Raw genomic sequence first — 19,427 nt, forward strand, 5'->3', positions numbered from 1 at the left:
GTCCTTCTGTCCCCTGATAAAAAGCATGTATTGTATGTATTTATACATTTATTTGCATAATATTCAGCACACTTAAAAGTACTTGTTGTTCCTCCACAATTAAAGTATAATTTTGCTTGTTTTAATAATATTCAGTTCATGTTAAAACATTCAATTTTAGAACAGCCACACTTAGTTCAATGCTGGCGAAGAATCATCATTGTTTTTCATATTTGAATGTGCAACCATTCTTGCCTCAGATAGTGTAGATTTATCAGAAATGTTTAAGTGTCAAACCAGCAGACTGTGGTAAATGTATAAACCATCAGACTTGATTTCTTTTTAGTGAGTTATTTGTTTTAAAAGTCCTGAAAACAGATTTTCTCAATCATCATTTCAGTACAGCAAATGAAGCAGGAATTTAATGTTGGTCGGGATAATTTGGGAAAAAAGGTGATGTCACGTATTTTAATGCACAAGGTGAAATTTAGCAGTGTTTGAATAAAAATCTGATGACACTGAAGTTGTTTACCCATACTGTCAAGCTGCTGTCAATCAGATCTGATCATTCCACCTCACACAGTCCTGATAATTTTTTTGAATGTTGCCCGTGAAGACAGAGATGTTGCTTTGTTACGTTATTTGCAAGGAGATTAAGTCACTTATTTAAAGAAAATAGCTGTACTTCTGTAGTTGTTTTTAAATTAGTGGTGTTATTATTTCCAGCAAATTCCAAATTTTTATCAAATATGTGCATTTTTCCCTCAGATGGATCGCAGCGAGACTGTGTGTTGCTACTGTGGAGTGAGCTACCTTATTTTCCACGAGTTCCATCAGCTCAGCACTCGACTGGCTCAGTTGGAGTCTGAGCTCCAGAGATTAAGAGAGACCGCACAGAGGGAGAAGGCCCAGCGAGAGGCACTGGAGCTGGGCAGACTGGAGTGGGAAAGGGCTCTTTACCTGGACGTTCAGCAACGGGCAGAGGAGAAAGAGAAAAGCACAAGAAAAGAGCTAGAAGACAGGAACAAAGACATGGAGAGAACTCTGAGGGAGGAATTTGAACAAAAAAATGAGAGGAAGAGGAAAGAGATGACAGAAGAGTATCAGAAAATCAGTGAAGAAAAACAGAGACAACTTAGAAGACAACTGGGTGACTTAGAGGCGGAAAGACTGAGGAAGCAGAGAGAGGAGTTGGAGAGTAGGATCGAGGAGAGAGAGAAAGTACTGAGCGACGCACTTCAAAAGGCCAATAAAAATTTAGATGGGCTGAGAAAATACCTCCAACAGCTGGAAGAGAGGTGAGGTTTGCATGTGTTTGTCTGTGCTTCCTGTCGAAATGATGTCTAATACCAGGCTGTATGTGGGCAATTATGCTGTGAGTCATGCCGTTAACACAAATACACACAAACACACTCAGACAAATCAGAAATGTATCCCACGATGTGTGCATCTCTGACCCACACCTTATAATTATAATTCAGTAAAGTGTTTCAGTTCAATTTCTGTGAACCTAGACTAGACTGGAATTGTTTTGTTCAACAGCAAACATACTTATACACACTGTTAGCAGGGTCTGACATAATATGGGAGGAAATAGTGTCCTTGTATTTGACAAATATCCTCCTCTTCCTGCCAGACAGTTGACTTATTCCTACTTGACTTAATCAGGATTTATACTATGGAGTATACTGTAGATTCTCACCCAAGAGCCAAATTTCTCATAAAGAATAGTACATTTTGGCAACGTTTTCCATGCAAAGTTATAGCAACTCCAAGAAACTGTGATACTTGATCTTTTAACATTTTCTAATGTTTCCTCTTACATTGCATGACTTGAGGCTTTGTGTAACACCAAAAGAGCACTGTGGAGGCTAACAGAAACTCTAAAAAAGCCTTTGTCATCCTACTCACTGAGGAATGTCACCCAAGGTTTGACGTAATTCATACTGCTAATGAGTATGCATTTCATTGTGCCTCCTTTGATTGTTGTGATTACTTTATGATAACAGTGCAGGGATGGTGATTGGTCTGCTCCATCTTCAATTAACAGGCTGATGTTAGGATACTAGGCCACATCAAGTCTATATAGTGAAATACAGTTTATATTATCTGATTGGCTTCTATCCAGCATCTGATCTATCCAAATGGATGGAGCACTAGCTATGGGCTCTTTATACCGCAACTCTCAGAACCTCAGAATTAGAGAGAGGTAGTTGTCCTTTAGATACTCACCAACATTAAACAGTCACAGAGGCGGAAAGTAAAAGGCCATTTTCTCCTGACAGTGGGCTTAATGGACCTGAATGCAGCAGAGCCATGCATCATGTCCCTTTTCTCTTCATTACTATGCTATCATTTACTGCTATTTCTCTCCCCACCTACACATGTTCTGTATGCCGCAAGTTCTTTGTTCTTTCTGAGCTGTAGGAAGCTATTATAGTGAATGTAAGTATAGACCAAAAATGTCCTTTTAATAATGTAAAATAGGCATCAATATGTCTCTTACTTACTGATGTCAGACGTTTTTATACAGCAAAAGCAGTCAAACGTATTTAGTTTAAAAATGCAATTGGTATTAAGAAAGAATGCTTACTACAAAGATAATTTGTTTTATTTACACTTACTCGCTAGCATGTTCGTGTACGTTTGTGTATGTATGGAGTGCGACTTGTTTTGTGCAAGTCTAGCACTCCAGGTTTCAGAGAAGTTCAAGTCATGCAGACACCATCATCATCATCATCATACTTGTTTGAACTATGTGTATTTATGTGCGTGTGTGTGTGTAGCTACCCACATTATGTGGCATATGCTGTACACACACTCATACACACGCACACAGGTGGTGACGGCTCCTCTTATGTCACTTACCTCAGCTTTAAAGTGTTGCTAATCAAATAGCAGGTGTCTGTAATCATACAGCCATCAAAGGCTAAGTTAGGTTTCTGGGAAATATGTACAAAATGCTTGCATGCCATGATTCTTGAGAACACTATAAATAGCCCAAAACACTGAAAGACTGTCCTGTTGAAATGCAAAACAGTGACAGTGGTGTGGAGGTCTAGGCTCTCAAGTGAATGCAACCATGCACGCAGATTCATCCACAAATGCCCAGTGTACAAATAGATCGGATTTTAGAGTGTACTGGGGGCGAACCAAAGGGTTGGCTCTTTGAACACCCTGGGTGAAGTGACATCTAGCTTCAGTATATTCCAGAGATGACAAACTCGATATGGCTGATATCTCCAAAATTCTGCAACTCACACCAAAACAATGTAGATGGATAATCTACAGGTGAGAGGCAACATATGTATTTTTCTTTTTGGGGAGAATCATTGCTTGAAGAATGTTCCCTTTTTGCCACCCATTTGTAGTCCTTCCTCTTGTGGTATTACGGTTAGACTATTAAATCAACTGGGTTGATGGAGGAAAAAGCACAGCAATCTTGCAGAGAACTGACTGAGGTGAAGTGGTCAATATGACCGCTAGGTGAGGTAATTTGGAGAAATGGGCATGAGTTTTCACAGGTGGAGATCACGGCTGCGTTTTAAGGCACTTTCAATTTAATAATTAGTGCAGTATATGTACCCTCTGCCATTTTATTTGAGTGTTCAAATTATCAGTATGAAATTTATGTTTTATATAGTGCCCTCAAAAATTCCTGAAATGGAACAAAAACAATAGTGGCAATAAATGGAGATTTAAGGCAAATCACAGCAAATCAATAGGTGTCTGTGTATATGTTAGGCAACGTATACAAAGAGATTACAGTAATGTAAAAGCTAGGCTTAAAGATTCAGCATGGATTGGTTTATAGGAATATTCTGCCTTCATTTCTGCAGTCTTTGTGTGTGAGTAGCCACAGCCGGTATGCTCATATGGCTTGCTGGTTTTCAGGTTGTCCGTATGTTGTTGTGTGTATGGTAGACTGGTGAGCCAATCCACTAATGTAAGCTGATTATCTCTCCCATACACTGCCTCTTCACTGAATCAAACACACACGCAAACACACACACAAACAAACAGAGTTGTGCTGTGGAGCCTTGGGGCCAAGTGTGGGTCAGGAGGTTAAAGTTCAGTCAGAGATAATGATGCACGACACAGTGATGTGTGAGAAGCCAGCATGTACTGACAGCAGTGGACTCTTTCTCACTTTATGTAGTTCAGGGTTCATTTGCATTCAAATATGTATTATTTCTTTTTTTTATTTTGAATAAAATATCTTATTTTAATTCAGTTCTCTCCTTTCTTCACCAATTAGCTTTTTACCCACTGTGTCTTACCTTCCTCTCTTTCTTTCCACTGATCACCTAATTCTCACACCAGCAATTTGCCAGTACTTTGCTGCAAATGTAAGCCACCACTCACACAGGTGGTAATGAACAGATTAAAAGGCAAAAGAGAGGGAGAGAGAAAAGAACAGAGGTAGAATGTGAGTGGGAGTTAATGAGGATGTTCTGAATGGCTGGCTACACAGCAGGAGTGTGACTCTGTTGTTATGCGAGATGCATTTATGAGTGACAGTCATCCCCTCCCACTCTGAAAGACTTAATACAGCTTTTGCAGGGAGATTATATAATTGACTATACAACGACAATTGATTTTATACAGGAATGGATGTAAATCTTTCTAGCCTTTCAGAGACAGTTTTTATTTTTATAGTTTGATTAGAGATCCAAAAAGTGACCTACACCCACACATACAACTACAACTAAGCACACACACACACACACACGCACACACACACACACAAGCGCACAAGTTTTCCTCTTCTCATTACATGCCATTTCTTTCTTCCTCAATCTGACTTTGCTCTTTGATCCTGTGTTAGTGTCACACTATGAGAGAGGCGGGGTGTGTGTGTGTGTGTGTGTATTTTTGTGTGGGGTGTGAGAGCCTGACTGGTAGCTCAGTAACAACACACTCACCGTTCAAACCAAACCTGATTGAATTGTCACCTGTCAGATAGCGTGTGTGTGTCCATGACATGAGTGTTTGAGAGTGTGTCTGTGACAGGTGTTTGACAGAGGAAAGCCAACTGAGGAGGGTAGTAATGTGCAGATTGCAATTAAATCTGACTGACGTTCAAGCACAGATGAACTGGAGATAACTTTGATCTGTTGAAGACAAAGGGAGAGGGAGGGAGAAGAGAAATACACATGTGCCTTACACTACCTCCTTACCTTATCTTATGGTGTCGATGCCGTTCATGTCAACATCTCAGAGGGGATTTTGATTTTCAGCCTTCTTTCTGAAAAGTCCAAAATATGTAACTTGGTGCCAAGTTTCTCAAAGGCAAACAGACAAGGATAAATCACTTGGTCCATTAATCAAAATTAATACTCTTAAATGTGTAGGTGATGTTTCTGCAACTATTCCTATGTATTTCCAATATATTTTGTTGTATTTGAGTTGTGTTCTTACGTTATCATAAATGTTTTCAGCAAAGTTCATGCGCAGAGAAAAACTTCAATTGATTAAAGTTAACAATGCATTTTATTCTGTCGCTATGATGGAAGGAAGTCGGTGAACATGAGTAAGCATAATGTGAATATATCGTTACCTTAGCCAAGAATGTTCCTGCTGCTGCTGTTACACTGATCAGGATACACCTCATATTTCAAAGTGTCACCTTCTTTTGAGTGGATTTATTATTGATAAAATGCTATAAAACCCCAGTCCTGCGGTTGGCATCACATTTTGAGCCTCCCTCTTTCTGCCTGTATATTTAGATTTGTTGGTTATTCTATTGACTGCCGTTTACACGCCAATCAAAACTTACCAAGGGGAAAAACTTACCTCTTGGTAGAAGAAACTGATAAACATGTATGGACAGACAGAGCTCATTTAACCAAAGACAGGTTGAAACATATCATGCAACTTGTGCGCATGCTTATGGTGTTGAGAGAAGTGTCTGGGAATTTGATACGCTCTGCTTGCTTCCCCTTGCCTGGTCTCTGCTTTCATCCAAACGGTGTGTCTGGGTGTGAGTCTGTTTGCGTCTGTACCTGATTTTAAGAGTGTGTGTGTGTGTGTGTGTTTGTGTAATTTACTGTATTTGTCTGATGGTGTGTGTGCGCACACCTGCACACATTTATATACACCTGCAAAGGATAGGATAATCACTATTGTGCACAGTAACAAAAATTAGATTTGGCAGTTATGAAAAATGGATCAGAAAGATACGTCAGAGCCCCCACAAACACACATTTGCACACACACCCACACATACACACCTGGAGATGGATTGTAACAGTGATAAGACAACTTGCAGGTGGGAGAGCTGCAATGAAGGAGAGACAAATGATGGATGACAAATAGAAAGGCATCCACTTGTAACAATGAACTTGATGGCCAATTAGTTGTGTTCTCATGTGGTTTTATTTCAATTTCTGGTTTCCACTGGCAACCACAGTAACAATACACAAATCACTGTAGCTTCTGTCTGTGTGAATGTGTTAGGTAATAGCTCAAGTCTGTTATGTACAGAGTCAAACAGCCTTCAAAGCCAGCATGTGAGGTATTACCATAGATCCAACTTCAAGTTCACATTACCACATCAAACACTCAGATTCACACACACACACACACACACACACAGTGCTGTATCTCCCAGGCAGAAGATGACCTCTGTTCACCTTTAATGGTGGCTCAACTTTACTGTGGGCTCATGACAACAAGATAAACAAAAACAATGATATTAATGTTAATGTGTGTGCGAGAGTGTGTCAAGAACACAGACACCCACACACACACACACACACACACACACACACACACACACATACATACAGTACACAATATGACAAAGTTTATTTGGTAATCAGCAATAACATGTTGGAGCAGTAGCATAGCAACGCACACACAAAACAAAGAGGGAGAAAGAGAGATGTTGTTTTTGAATTAAAATTGACAAGCTGTAGGATAAATGCATTTTCATGTCCTCCGAGTTAATTCAGTTAACCATAACATGGTGGCGTTTTCTTTGCCTGTATTTTGTTATGTGTTTCTGTGTCTGTACATGTGTGCTGTTTTGTTGATCACAATCATTGTTATGGCATCCCTGACATGGTTTCCAGATAACTTGAGAGCAAAATAAATACAGGCAGGTGTCACATACCACACGCATACACACACACACACACACACACACACACACACACAGAACATTTTCAGTGAAGGATTATGATTTATTGATGAGGCATTGACACATTGAATTAAACTGCTTTGAGTCTAGTCTTTGACAAGCCCCAAAATGTGTTTTTAGCTTTGTAATTCTAGAAACATTTTAAAGCTGCACATACAGTGTATGCATTAGTGAGCGTTAATGTGTCTTTGAGTGTAGGTGTAATACATTCTGTCTGTTCTCCAAAATAAAATGGCCTTTAGCTTTGAATGTCCTGCCATGGTGTTGATCAAAACAGTCTTTTAACTCGCACACATGCGCACACACAGCGGGTGAACAGATGACTCTTTGATATGGGGAAGCTTTTATGTCACTTTTAATGATGACAGGAAATGCCAGCACAAACACAGACACATACACACACAGATATGTGACCACATTTATGCTGACATGGTCTCATAAGTTATCCCTAAATAGTGATATATCACATTCACCTTGACCCAGAACAGAAACAAGCTTTCATGGTAAATTACCAGTGTTACAGCTCCAATGTGTGATCACTGTTGAAAGATGGTCTCTTGTGGCAGAACAAGGAATTACACTACATCTGTGTAAATCTGACTGATGATTCCCAGTAGAATCTGCACCATCTGTAGTGTTCCCTCTTGAAACATTTTAACAACTAAACAGTAGAAATGTTACACACATTGATCCTCACACAGTAAAACAATATAAACGATAAAATATCACAAACAATTGAAGAAAGACTTGCCTTAAAGCCATTATTTGCAGATGTATTGTAGATTTGCATAATCTGATATAAAAGAGGAAAAATGTGCAAAGGTAAGGGCCAGCAATAGATAAATTACAATCACTCTTGGGTTTTAGCCCAGTACAAAAACTAGGATAAACAGACATAATGACACAGAACATTTTGTACACAATCAGGGGCGTGAAATAAGCCTGTGGACTACTAGTGGAATCTAAGTTTGGCTTTGTGAGGTTGACCTTCAGTTCAAATCTCTGAAAATTTGAAGGGGCACAAAACTGGTAAACTCTTTGACACATGTACACTCCAAAACAGAAAGAGAGGGGGGAAAAAGACTAGGTAGGTCACAATAACACTGTGACTGTGTGTGTGCGTGCGTGCGCGAGCGTTTATGACATGTCCTGATGAGGCAGTTGATTTGGGCTGCTGGTAGGGGGTACTCTAATCTGGCACGCACTCACTGGCGCTGTGCTACCTAGTTATTTCACTGACAGCAACTGCCCTGGGAACAGGAGCTCAAGCTCACGCACACAAAGCACACACACATTCACGCAAACACACACACGCCTCTCGAGGCAGTGTTCTTTCTGATCTCGCTTTGGGACTGGTGGGGACAGATGGGTGAACAGTGGGAGTCTGGGCTGCCATCACTTGAAAAGCAAATGCACACACGCACACACATACACACGCAGACACAAACACACAGAGGATCACAGGCTCGCTCAGACTTGGTCAGAAAGTGGTAAACATACAAACAGACAGGCTAAAATGCACATGAAAATGTTGCTCCGTATGACATAAACGTACACTGACACATATATCAACTAAGCCAGAGTTACACACATACTTACTTTACTTATAAACATGCAGTCGGACCCCACACATATGCACACAACACTGGGATTACTAGAAACACTCATTCTTGCTCAACCCATTCTCACCCACCACTCATGCTCTCAGCCTCCCTACTGTACATGCCGTTCATCACAGATTTAGAGACAACGTTTATGTTATTCTGTCTGACCTTGACTTAACCAGGATGGGCTCTTGCAAACAAAAATCTTTTTCAGGTCAAAATAGCAGTATAAATTTACTGACACGATCGAACACAGGACCAACATTCACAGAGTAGGAAAAGGAGCACATGTATTGGTGGTAATTAAACACAAACAAAGAAATAAATCTAAGCATTAAAATAATGGAAATGTGCACCTGTGTTATATTTCACAAATCAGAATGCAACCATCACAGCAAGATCATATTCTACAAATGAGTCTGCTGTTCTGAGCAGGGATGATCCTACTTGACCTCTGGGAACAGTATATGGTGGAGAGAATCTGAGCTGAAAAGCCCACTGACTATCGATTCTAAGCTTTTAACTGCATCTTCATTCAGCAGCTGCAGCTAACTCGGATGTCATCACGTGATCTACATGTGAACTTTAGGTCAGGTAATAACAGATGGTGATATATCACAGCTGAAAGCTCTGAATCACCGGGACCTTCAACACTGCTCATGTGTTCCGTGGACACTGAAGTTGCAGTAATTAGATAATGAAGCTACTGCAGTTAAAAATAGACTGAAGTAAGCAAGGTGGCACAGTATCAACTATGTATCGCCTTTCTGTTGACTCCGTGTTCTCAACATAATTTGTGAACACAAACGACATTGTTACTTCAACCCGACCAGAAGGACTGTCTGACAGAAGGTCTGTGCAGCGATAGAAATTGTCTGCTGTATATTCAGTAGTCAGCATAGCATCAGATAATTTGAATAGAACTTGGCCTTCAACACCAACCAAATATGACCAAATGTGAATATATGTGGAGCAACAGTATGAATATAGACTCTTCTGATTCAGGGCTTCTTTTATGCACATAATTTAAGCTGCCTTGTTCACCACAGAGATGAGCTTCTGCACGTCAGAGAGGAATCACTAACATAAATATCTTAGAAACATCTCTCCTACACTTTCAAATTGCCTTGCCTCATGTTTGTTTCTTAAGTGCTGCCAATAAGTGGAAAATCCCCTGTTCAGGATTACTGCATCTTCTTCAAATTACACTTGTGATTATTACCTGTCTGAATTTAGTCTGGCTTTTGTTGCTTATTTGTGGTGATTTAGTGAAGAACGGGACGTGTCGTCTCTGTTTTCAAAGTGTCCAAGTCACACGCTCTCACTGTTTATGTGTCTTTGTTTGATAGCTCTTCATTGAAATGTGGCTGTCAGGTTGAATTTCTCCTGTCAGGAGAAATCAGTCAGGCAAAACTGCTGAAAGTCAGTGCAGAATAAGGCTCCGTCCTAATACCCACACTTCCAGTATTTGCGAGTAGTCATGAGCATGTCATAAAGTTTTACTTCTTTATGTCGGTAGATTATTGTTGGTCATAAAACTAGCCTATGCACGCATTACTACCAACAACTGGAACTGGGTGATGAAGTAAACCTTGGTAAATTATGGGATATGCTCTGATGTGAATATAGGTTAAGTGTATTAGGTTAGGCGTGTAACTTTAGCCTACAATCTTGACACGCACTTCTGTGTTCAGCGCTGTAAATAAGGGTAATGGATATGAGGACGGACCTTTAATCTTTTTCATGCCAGTACCTCCAAGCTGTTCTCAAGATCTGTGGTTCTTTGAAAGTAATTCAATTCTTCTGTTCCTATGCAAATATCTACTTTGCACTTCAGTCTTTTCAATTGCCTTTCTGCTTTGCTGACTCTGCTCATATTCAGATGATAATTTATTATGTATTGAATTATCTGAAACAAGATAAGATGAGCTCAAGAGGGAAACCCATCTCTTTATATCAATTACCTCTGAGGAACATTTTAATTTTTCATCTCATTCCATTTCATCACGATCATCCTCTCCTCTCGATCATTAAAGTTGCATCATGTATAAGCTCATTTTATCCCATGGGAGTACAGTGGCATTACATTAGACTTAGGTTTTCTAATGAGTGAGTATTGCTTACGACTCTTCAACCTCGTTGCTCTCCTCTCTTCTTCTTCCTTTGACAGGCTGGCAATAGCAGCTTCCATGAAGGAGGAGGGAGAGCGGCTACTTGGATCAGAGAAGCAGCAAAGTGAAATTCTCAGGTAAGACAATAACAGGAGATAGAAGAGAAAGAAAGATAAAATGACACCAGAGAGAGGACCTAGGGTAATGTGGTAAAGGTTTAGTAAAGCCAAAGTAGGATGAAGATGAAACACAAAAATAAGATGGACAAAAAAAGAAAAGAAAGAAAACAAAACAGACCAACATCGCCCTGATTGGTTGTCAGCTCCTTGACCAGATGCACGGCAGGAAGGCCAGGGCAGATGGGAAACAACTGTATGAGATAATAAAGGGAAAACAATAAAAGAGAGAGAGAGAGAATGGAAAAAACAGTGGAAAGAAAGTTAATTCAGCTGACCCGCTGGTTATTTCCTGGAAATAAAGAGGGAGATTGCAAAAGACACGAGCAGCTGGTGACAGAAGAGGAGCAGAGGAGAGAGGTGGAGGTGAAGAGAGTGGGAGGGAGGAGATGAGACGTCAGGGAAAAAGTGCTTTTCAATCAGACTGCCGACATTGAAAGCTGCTAAATGAGTAAACCATCAAGCGAACAAAAACACAGTCTCTCTCTCTCTGTTTTTCACAATCTTAGCCTTATCACAGATCTGGCTCATATCTGTTCCTCCATTTGGTGCTGTCAGCTTATGATTTATGTCATCTGACATTATAAAACCAGCTCTCGTGACAAGCAGTGCCCATGCTCTCCTCCCCTCTGCACGCACACACACACACACACACACACACAGACACTCAGACTTCAAGGAGCATCTGAGACGTCATTTTTGATCACCTGAAGCCACAAACCCTGAGTATTAAAAACAACAACCACTCAAATTCCACTGAGCTCTACAAAACTGTCACAGCACTTTGCACGCAAGACCTAGCCATGTTCATGATGTATGTCTATGTGCACACAATCATACAGTCATGTGTGTGTGTGTGTTCCTGCTGGAGTCTGTGCGTGGGCATGTGCCCCATCATGCCATATATGTGTGTAAGAGAAAAGGAAAATGTTCAGTGTGCGTTCACCCACATGTTCCCTCAAAAGTGTTCTTGGCGTAACAGAATGTTCTATTCCAGCTCTCGAGTTTTCTACGTCTGCCCTTTGCATGAATTTGTGACTTGATTGAGTGTGTGTGTGCATATGTGTGTGTGCGTGTGTGTGTGTGTGTGACTTGTGTGTGTGCTGAGCTAGTGATCTTTCATGTTGCTCGAAGTGCTTTTGGTCTGAACATGATTCTTTGAGAGTGAGAGAGATGGAGGGACAGGGAAAGAGAAGGAAAGGGAGAGTGCTGTAAAACATGGTTGCACCCTTTTTTTCAGGACATTGTGGTTACATCAGTCCTCTCTTATATCTCTCCTTTTTTTTTTTATCTATTTCATGTCCTGACTCATTTTTCTCTCTAATAATATTCAGTTTCTCTTTCTAGCTGTCGTTGATTCCGTACAGCTGTGGAAGCCAAAAATACAATTCAAGCTCTGTTTAGTCTGCGAGTCATTTGAAAGTGTTGAGGCACAAATCTGTAGAGCAGCATTAGATTTTTATGCGAGTGAGGACAGAATCGTGACTGTAACACGGGTAATTGCGCAGCTAGGTATGAGTAAGCAATACGGACTCTCACTGAGTGCAAGCTCAAACTGAAACCAAAGTGTGATCTGTTCAGTTTGACCTGGATGTCATTCTGTCTGACCTGTCTGTCTGTTTTCAAAGTAAAAAGTATTGTGTTTTTAGACCATCAAATGGGCAGACAAAGAAATACTTAGTGTCAGTGTTTTTTCTTCTTCTTCTTCTTCTTCTTCAAAATCAATTGATTTTTAATCCAACATGGCAGAGTCATTTTCAGAGTCAAATTTAAAAATAGTATTAAGTTGTTGGTAGACCTTTCAATCACTTTTTAATTTGCTAGGTTTTAAAAGTCAAATGAGGCCTTGTGTTCTTTATTTTTTACATGTTGTTGAGAGGCAGACAAGAAATGTGGGGAGAGAGATAGACATGAAACATAAATCCCTGGCTGGACTGGGGGCTTTATGGTTTATATGTTATTTGTCTTAGCCCCTCTCAGCCTGTGCAGACAACGTACACATGATCTGTCTGTGTCGGGGCTACTGCAGACAATTCCATCTGGTTTGTGTGTGTCCACTCGGGTGTGGACACACCAGGGTGTCTCCGTGTGGCTCATTTTTCACCCAGAGATCCAGAGATCCAGATATATCTTCTTATGGAGCAGCTCACGTCGCTTAACTTGTACTGACAATTAACTCAAGACTAATCAATCGCACCCAAAACTCTGCAGCCGGACCCTGTGGCCATGCTGCTTATGACATGACTCTAACATCCGCATTAATTTTTTAATTAATTTGTTTTTTAAAATTTTATTTACTTTATTAATCCCAAGATCGGAAATTACTTCTCTGCATTTAGCCCATTACTGATTGAAACACACACACATGCAACATGCAACATGCAGTGAAACAAACAAGAGTAATGGGCTGCCATTGTCAGGCGCCCGGGGAGCAAATTGGGAGTTAAATGCCTTGCTCAAGAGCACATCAGCGGGTGGGGATGGCATTATTAATTACTTCACCACACCTAAATTTTTCCTGCCAGTTCGGGGGGAATCCAACCCGCGGTCAAGCCGCTTCTCCAACCTCTAGGCCACAAAAATAAAATAAAAAAAATGAACTAATAAAGTGCTACACCTAATGTATAGCTGTGACCACTGTTTCCCTTTCTTAGGTCTGACATTGACACACATAGCAGTTATTACCAAAGAGGCTTTAAAACGAAATTGTAGCTGCATTTTTAAAAAACCCTAATCTATCCATGGAATGTTGTCATAGAATATACTGCATGCCCTTTAACAGGAAAGCTCTACTTGAAAAGCCCAAAGTTATACACATTTGCACCAGGGAGCAGTAACCACAGTCTTCTGCTCTTACACACTGAAAAACTCCACTGGAGCAATTGGAGATTAAGACTCATAGTCAAAGTATTTGTGAAGGAGGGAGAGAGAATTCCCCTGCCAGTTTGGGATTCCTTGTTCAGTCTTTTCAAATAGAGCCACACCTTTAATCACTAATGTCATCTTATTCACACACTCGTCACTTCAACAGCCCCTGTTAACAGCTACTTACATACCTCTTAATATTTTGTCTTCCTCTTTATGTGTCAACTCCCATAAGATGTTCAGATAGATCAGGCATTTGCGACGTAGCAATGGAATACTGTCGATTAAATACCGTGTCAGTTTTCAAGCTGTGAATCTGTGCGTGCATGTGTGTGTTTGTCAGAGGTGTGTGTGTGCGGCAGCAGCAGGCCCTGCGAGAAACTCTCTCCGTGCTCCGTTCCTCTGGCAGTGAGCTCACACATGTACGGGGTTTCCTCAGTCAGCTGACGGGGGCATGGCAGGTCTTCAGATGTCAGATACTGCAGCACAGCACACAGGTGTTTTCAGGTAACACACACGCACACACACACATACATTAATGCACACACACACTTAAGCTTCACCTTTTAAAGATGTATGAACAGACAGAGAGTGAGAGAGAGAGATGAACAGCGATTCAGATGTTGAGGGCAATTTATGTATTTTAGTACAGAGCTGAACATGAAAGAGAGATTTTGGATAAAAAGGAGACTCAGACAGTTGAGTAAATAATCTCTCAGCAGGAATAAATATTAGTTTAACTATGCCGGTGACTCTTTTAGTTCTGAGGGGAGCGCCAACAATGGATAACTATAATGCGTGTGTGTAGGTGTGTGTTTAAACTTGCTACACAAACTTTGGAAACCTTTAAAGAGAATTTAGCCTGGAAGGAATGCGTGTGCTCGTGGGTATGTGTGTGTACGTGCTGTAAACTGATGAAACTCTTACTATAAACTTTAAAGAGACTGCCAGCAAGAAGATTGAGACTACGTGCTGTGTGTGTGTGCGTGTGTGTTCGTCATTGAGAGTAAATGCCCGACGGAGAGCTAACCTCCGGCTCACCTCATGGGTGGATCTCTTTCTCTCTACTGCACGTTCCACACAGCTGCCAAGTGTATAGATGTGTGTGTGTGTGTGTGTGTGTGTGTGTGTGTGTGAGGAAAGGATTGAGGAAGAATTTGTTGAGAGGAAGAATAAGAAAGTGTCTGCTGTTTGTATCGATGTCATCCGAGTATGTTTGTTCAGTGACGAGAACGTGAAAGACAGCTGTTGTATGAGCCAAAAGATGCACTACAATACACACCCAGGAATGCACACACATACAGACACACATATGTATGGGGCTTCTGCTGGGATACGGCAACACCATTCAGACAAACCACATGACCATGGACCAATGGCCAACAGCAGCCATATGTGTTGTTTTGAAGTAAGTTTTTCTAAATTAATACTTTAATTTTCAGTCACAGGATAGCATCACAATAGCCCAAAACAGGTGACATTAATAAAAAGGGCCGACAAGACACAGGACAGGATACACAACGGAGCATGTGAAACAGAAGATGGCGCAGTAATGTAGGACGGGGAGATGTAGGACATTTTTGCTTGAAAAATGAACAATCAATCCATTATCCAAATAGTTACTTAAGTGTTGTTGAACCGCATCAGTTTAATGCGATGAATAGTATTCTAAATCCAGAACTGAATAGTAAAAAAGTCATTTAATGTTTAATAGTTGTGTTTATTTATGAACATAGCTTATTGAGTCTTTGAAAATGGGCGTAAACCCAGTCTGAATGTGTGAAAACCCCTGGGCATCGTCTGACTGAGCTGCGAACCTGTACAAAGCAAACTGATATGGGCGTTAGCTGGCAATTAAACTGTGTACCTGTCTGTCAGCCCTCTGTGGTTTACGTCCAACAGCAGAAGAAAGGAGAAGGAGAGGGGGAAAAAAGACACAAAGAAACACAACGAGGTTGCCTAATGTGAACAGATGAATGCGGTTTATAAACTAGGTGGAGAAGAAGAGGGAGGAGATAAGAGAACAACCTTAAGAGGTGTGGAATTTTACAGAGAACAACACAAAGATGAGCACTGAGCACAGAGGAAGTCATGAAGACACAATTAATCTCTGTTCATTTTGTGCTGACGTCAGCACCTGAATCTTACAAGTTGATTTGAAAGTGATGGACAGAGAGTGCTGAGAGCGTGGGGGTTAACAGTGAAATTAAGATGAAAGGGTGTGAGTGTGACTGTGTGTGTGTGGTGTGTCCTTGGATTGCAGCCATCTGCCAACACTCTGGGCCATCCTTAGAATATATGATATCCCTGGAAGCCAGCTTTGTATGCATGTGTGTTTGTGGTGACGACGGCAATATAGCAACATCAAATATGTTCTCACATGAAGAGTTTACCCTAACATCACCTCCCTGTCCGACACTATCTGCACATCTGTCTGTCTCTGTTTGTGTCTTGCTGTCTGTCTCTTAGCCCTGTAACATGATTATCTCAAGAGTGCTATGACGTAAATGTTCAAGTTGGAAACGCTTGTGTTGCAATACGCAAAAATCAGTGGAAAATTTATGGACTCCATTAGAAATGGAGTTCAAACATCTACCGGACTGGTATCTAAAATAGAGCTGAAATAAGACACTGTTACTGAGCCATGACAGATTTCTTTGCACATGTGGCAGTAAGTCTCTGGGAGGACAGCTACAGTTAGCTACAGCTACATGTCTCGAGAATCCAGCACTTCCGTGACCCCCCATCCCCCACCCCATACTGCTGTGGTTTGGAAGTATTGCTTTTATTACATGTAATAAACGAGGCAGACACCCAAAAATGTCCGTGGTACCCAACCCTTAAGAATGTGATATTATAGTTATGCAGACTCTTGTAAGAATTCCAGGGTGCAGCTGTGTGTGTTAATAGGTAACAGTTAAGGTAGCTGTTATCACTGTTAGTCACAGTTAGTTCCTTATACATTGCCTCACACTATGTAAATACCAGTATAGCAGGAGGTGCCAGGTGTGTCTTTGTGTGACCACCTTCTGTGAATTGCAAAATATTTTGTGTTGAAATGGGTTAGTTTGTAGTATGTGTTACTGTGGAACATGTTAAATTATGATTGATATTGTCAGCTTTATGGTACTGTATCTCTCTGATCTTCTTTGAAGCTACTTACAGTCATGTATCTGCTTGTATTAAACTGGAATTATTGTTTATGGTGTTGTTGAGCTCAAAAGAAAACAGTGAAACTTAAGAGAAACTAAGTATAGCCTGTTCATTTCACAGTTTATGAAAGACCGAGGTGTTTTCAGGTAGGGATGTACGTAATTTGTAATTTTTTACAGATGCTCATGCTTCATGCAGAAGAAAGATCTTGGATTTGTTGATGTGAGGTTTTATGTTGTAGAGTGTTCTTATTGTCACCATTTCACCTTACAGCTGTGACAATGTATACAGTATGAGTGACCAGCTGAATAGAGCAGCTGATATCTCAATGACAGCCCCAGGCAATGACAACAAGGTACCTATGAGTGAGCATGCCTGAGAAGAGTGAATGACAGGATGATGTGACAGGTAAAATACAAAGGAATAGCCTTCCTTACTGATTTTTTGCTAAAGCTGCATTACTGTGATTTACATCACAATAAATCAAAATGTAGTTTAGCAGCACTACAAAACAAGCTGCACAGTAATGGTACTGTCAGACTATTCCACTAGGTTGATGGCGAGCTGCCAGGGAGTTGCTGTAGTACTTACAGCCATGTTGTTACACTGTGGGTCTGTGTGTGAGCACTGTGAAACATAATAGAAGCACCAAGGAGAAAGTCAGACAGGCTGGTTTACTTTTATTGCAAAGCCTTTCTGCCACATCAAGTATTTATACAATTATTTCTGTTTGGACATGTCTGTTACGGTGTGTATTTGTGAGTCTTTCTGTGCGTGTTTTTGTGCTACTTGTGTGTCTTTCTGCAAGTGGTTCTTTGTGTACCCATTTTTGTGTGTTGTCTGTTTTATTGTGCATGTCTCGCTGAGTCTGTGTGAGTTTCTGATTGTCTGAGTGTGTGTTGCTTTACCCTGGCAGACCTTGTCATGTCACTGTGACCAGAAAGCAATTATCGGTGTATTGCCGCTTTGAGGAGGGCCTACTACACTCCCCTCTTCCTGCTGGGTGAGAGAGAGAGAGAGTGAGAGAGAGGGAGAGAGAGGGAAAGCAGAGAGAAATAGGAAAACTGAGCCTCGGAAAGAGGGAAGAAATAGATGAAGAAAGACTGAGAGGAGAGAGACAGTGAAGAGAAGGATGAAATAGAAAAACAATATGTGTGTGAGAGAGAGGGAGAGCAAAACAAAGACTTGAAGGAAGAGAATGTCAGGCTGACATTGCTGGATCACTTTGAGAGCTCTCCAGAGCCACAGCCACTGTGCCCTGCTGCACTGCTCTGAAGGACCCTCATAGACAACCCACTCAATATACAGTAGACACATACATGCATGCGCACACACACACACACACACACACACACACACACACACACTGCCCACACTGCCTGACTCGGCTGTGCAAGTCTTAGCTCTGCTGAGTGAGTCTTTGCTTTTTTAAACTATGTTTTTTTTTTTTGTTTATTGAAACAGCAAGGATAGATTTTGTAGAGGGCACTAAAGGTTCTTCATTATGGTAATACTAATATATCCAATTTTAACATTGTTCTTATCTCTGCCTATACCTCTGTCAAATACTACAGAGATTAAATGCTTGAACCAGGCGTTCTCTTTCATTACAATACTGACGACATTCAACTCTATGTACCGCTCACAACCAACAGCTCTGATGTCACCCATATCCTATCCTGCTTGACAGAAATCAGAAACTGGATGTCCAGGAACTATCTGCAGTTAAACAACGCTAAATCAGAAATCATCATCATTACACCTCCCACCCCCAACTCCAGTAATGTTACCCATCTGTCCTCCTGTCTTGGCACCTTGTCAAAAAATGTTAGTGTTGAGGCCCGCAACCTTGGTGTCATCTTCGACTCCAAACTCCCCTTTGATGCACAAGTAAGGTTGTTCAATCCTGTTTCTCACAGCTAAGACAGTTAAGAAAAATCCGACCGTTCCTCTCCCCACCTCTGTTTGAAACTGTCATACATGCCCTCATCTCTTCCAGACTTGACTACTGTAGCGTCCTTCACTCAGGTATCAGTAAACATAATATTCACAGACTACAGTAGATCCATAACGTCACCACCAGGCTTTTAACTCATACCAGGAGAAGTGACCACATAACACCAATTCTAGCTGCCCTTCACTGGCTTCCTGTGAGTTTTAGAAGTGATTTTACTGTTTGGTTTTTTTTTTACTGTCTGATTTTACTACTGGTTTTTAAAGCTGTTAATGGTCTGGCTCCCTCTTACATACAGGACCTTTTAATTCCATAATGAGCCTGAACACAGTCTGAGATCCTCTGATAAGGCCCTCCTGTCAGTCCCCAAATCCCAGCTAGTCACTAAGGGTGTCCGCGCCTTCGCTGTCCACGCAAACACTTTTTTGGTTGTCTTTTCTT

The 19,427-nt window shown here is 40.9% G+C and overlaps 1 protein-coding gene across 6 annotated transcripts in view; it reads left to right on the forward strand.

The window, feature by feature from the left end:
• Positions 1-19,427, forward strand: part of lekr1 (leucine, glutamate and lysine rich 1) — a 69,791-nt gene that overhangs the window by 22,310 nt on the left and 28,054 nt on the right. For 5 of the 6 annotated variants that reach the window (XM_046388605.1, XM_046388607.1, XM_046388608.1 and 2 more), the window contains 3 exons: positions 748-1,277; positions 10,898-10,975; positions 14,223-14,386. In XM_046388605.1, coding sequence (XP_046244561.1) covers positions 748-1,277; positions 10,898-10,975; positions 14,223-14,386 — 772 coding nt within the window. The remainder of the gene's footprint in view (positions 1-747; positions 1,278-10,897; positions 10,976-14,222; positions 14,387-19,427) is intronic. The other variant, XM_046388609.1, reaches the window with a different exon arrangement.

This window comes from Scatophagus argus, chromosome 5, assembly GCF_020382885.2.
Source record: "Scatophagus argus isolate fScaArg1 chromosome 5, fScaArg1.pri, whole genome shotgun sequence".
Classification (NCBI taxonomy): Eukaryota; Metazoa; Chordata; class Actinopteri; family Scatophagidae; genus Scatophagus; species Scatophagus argus.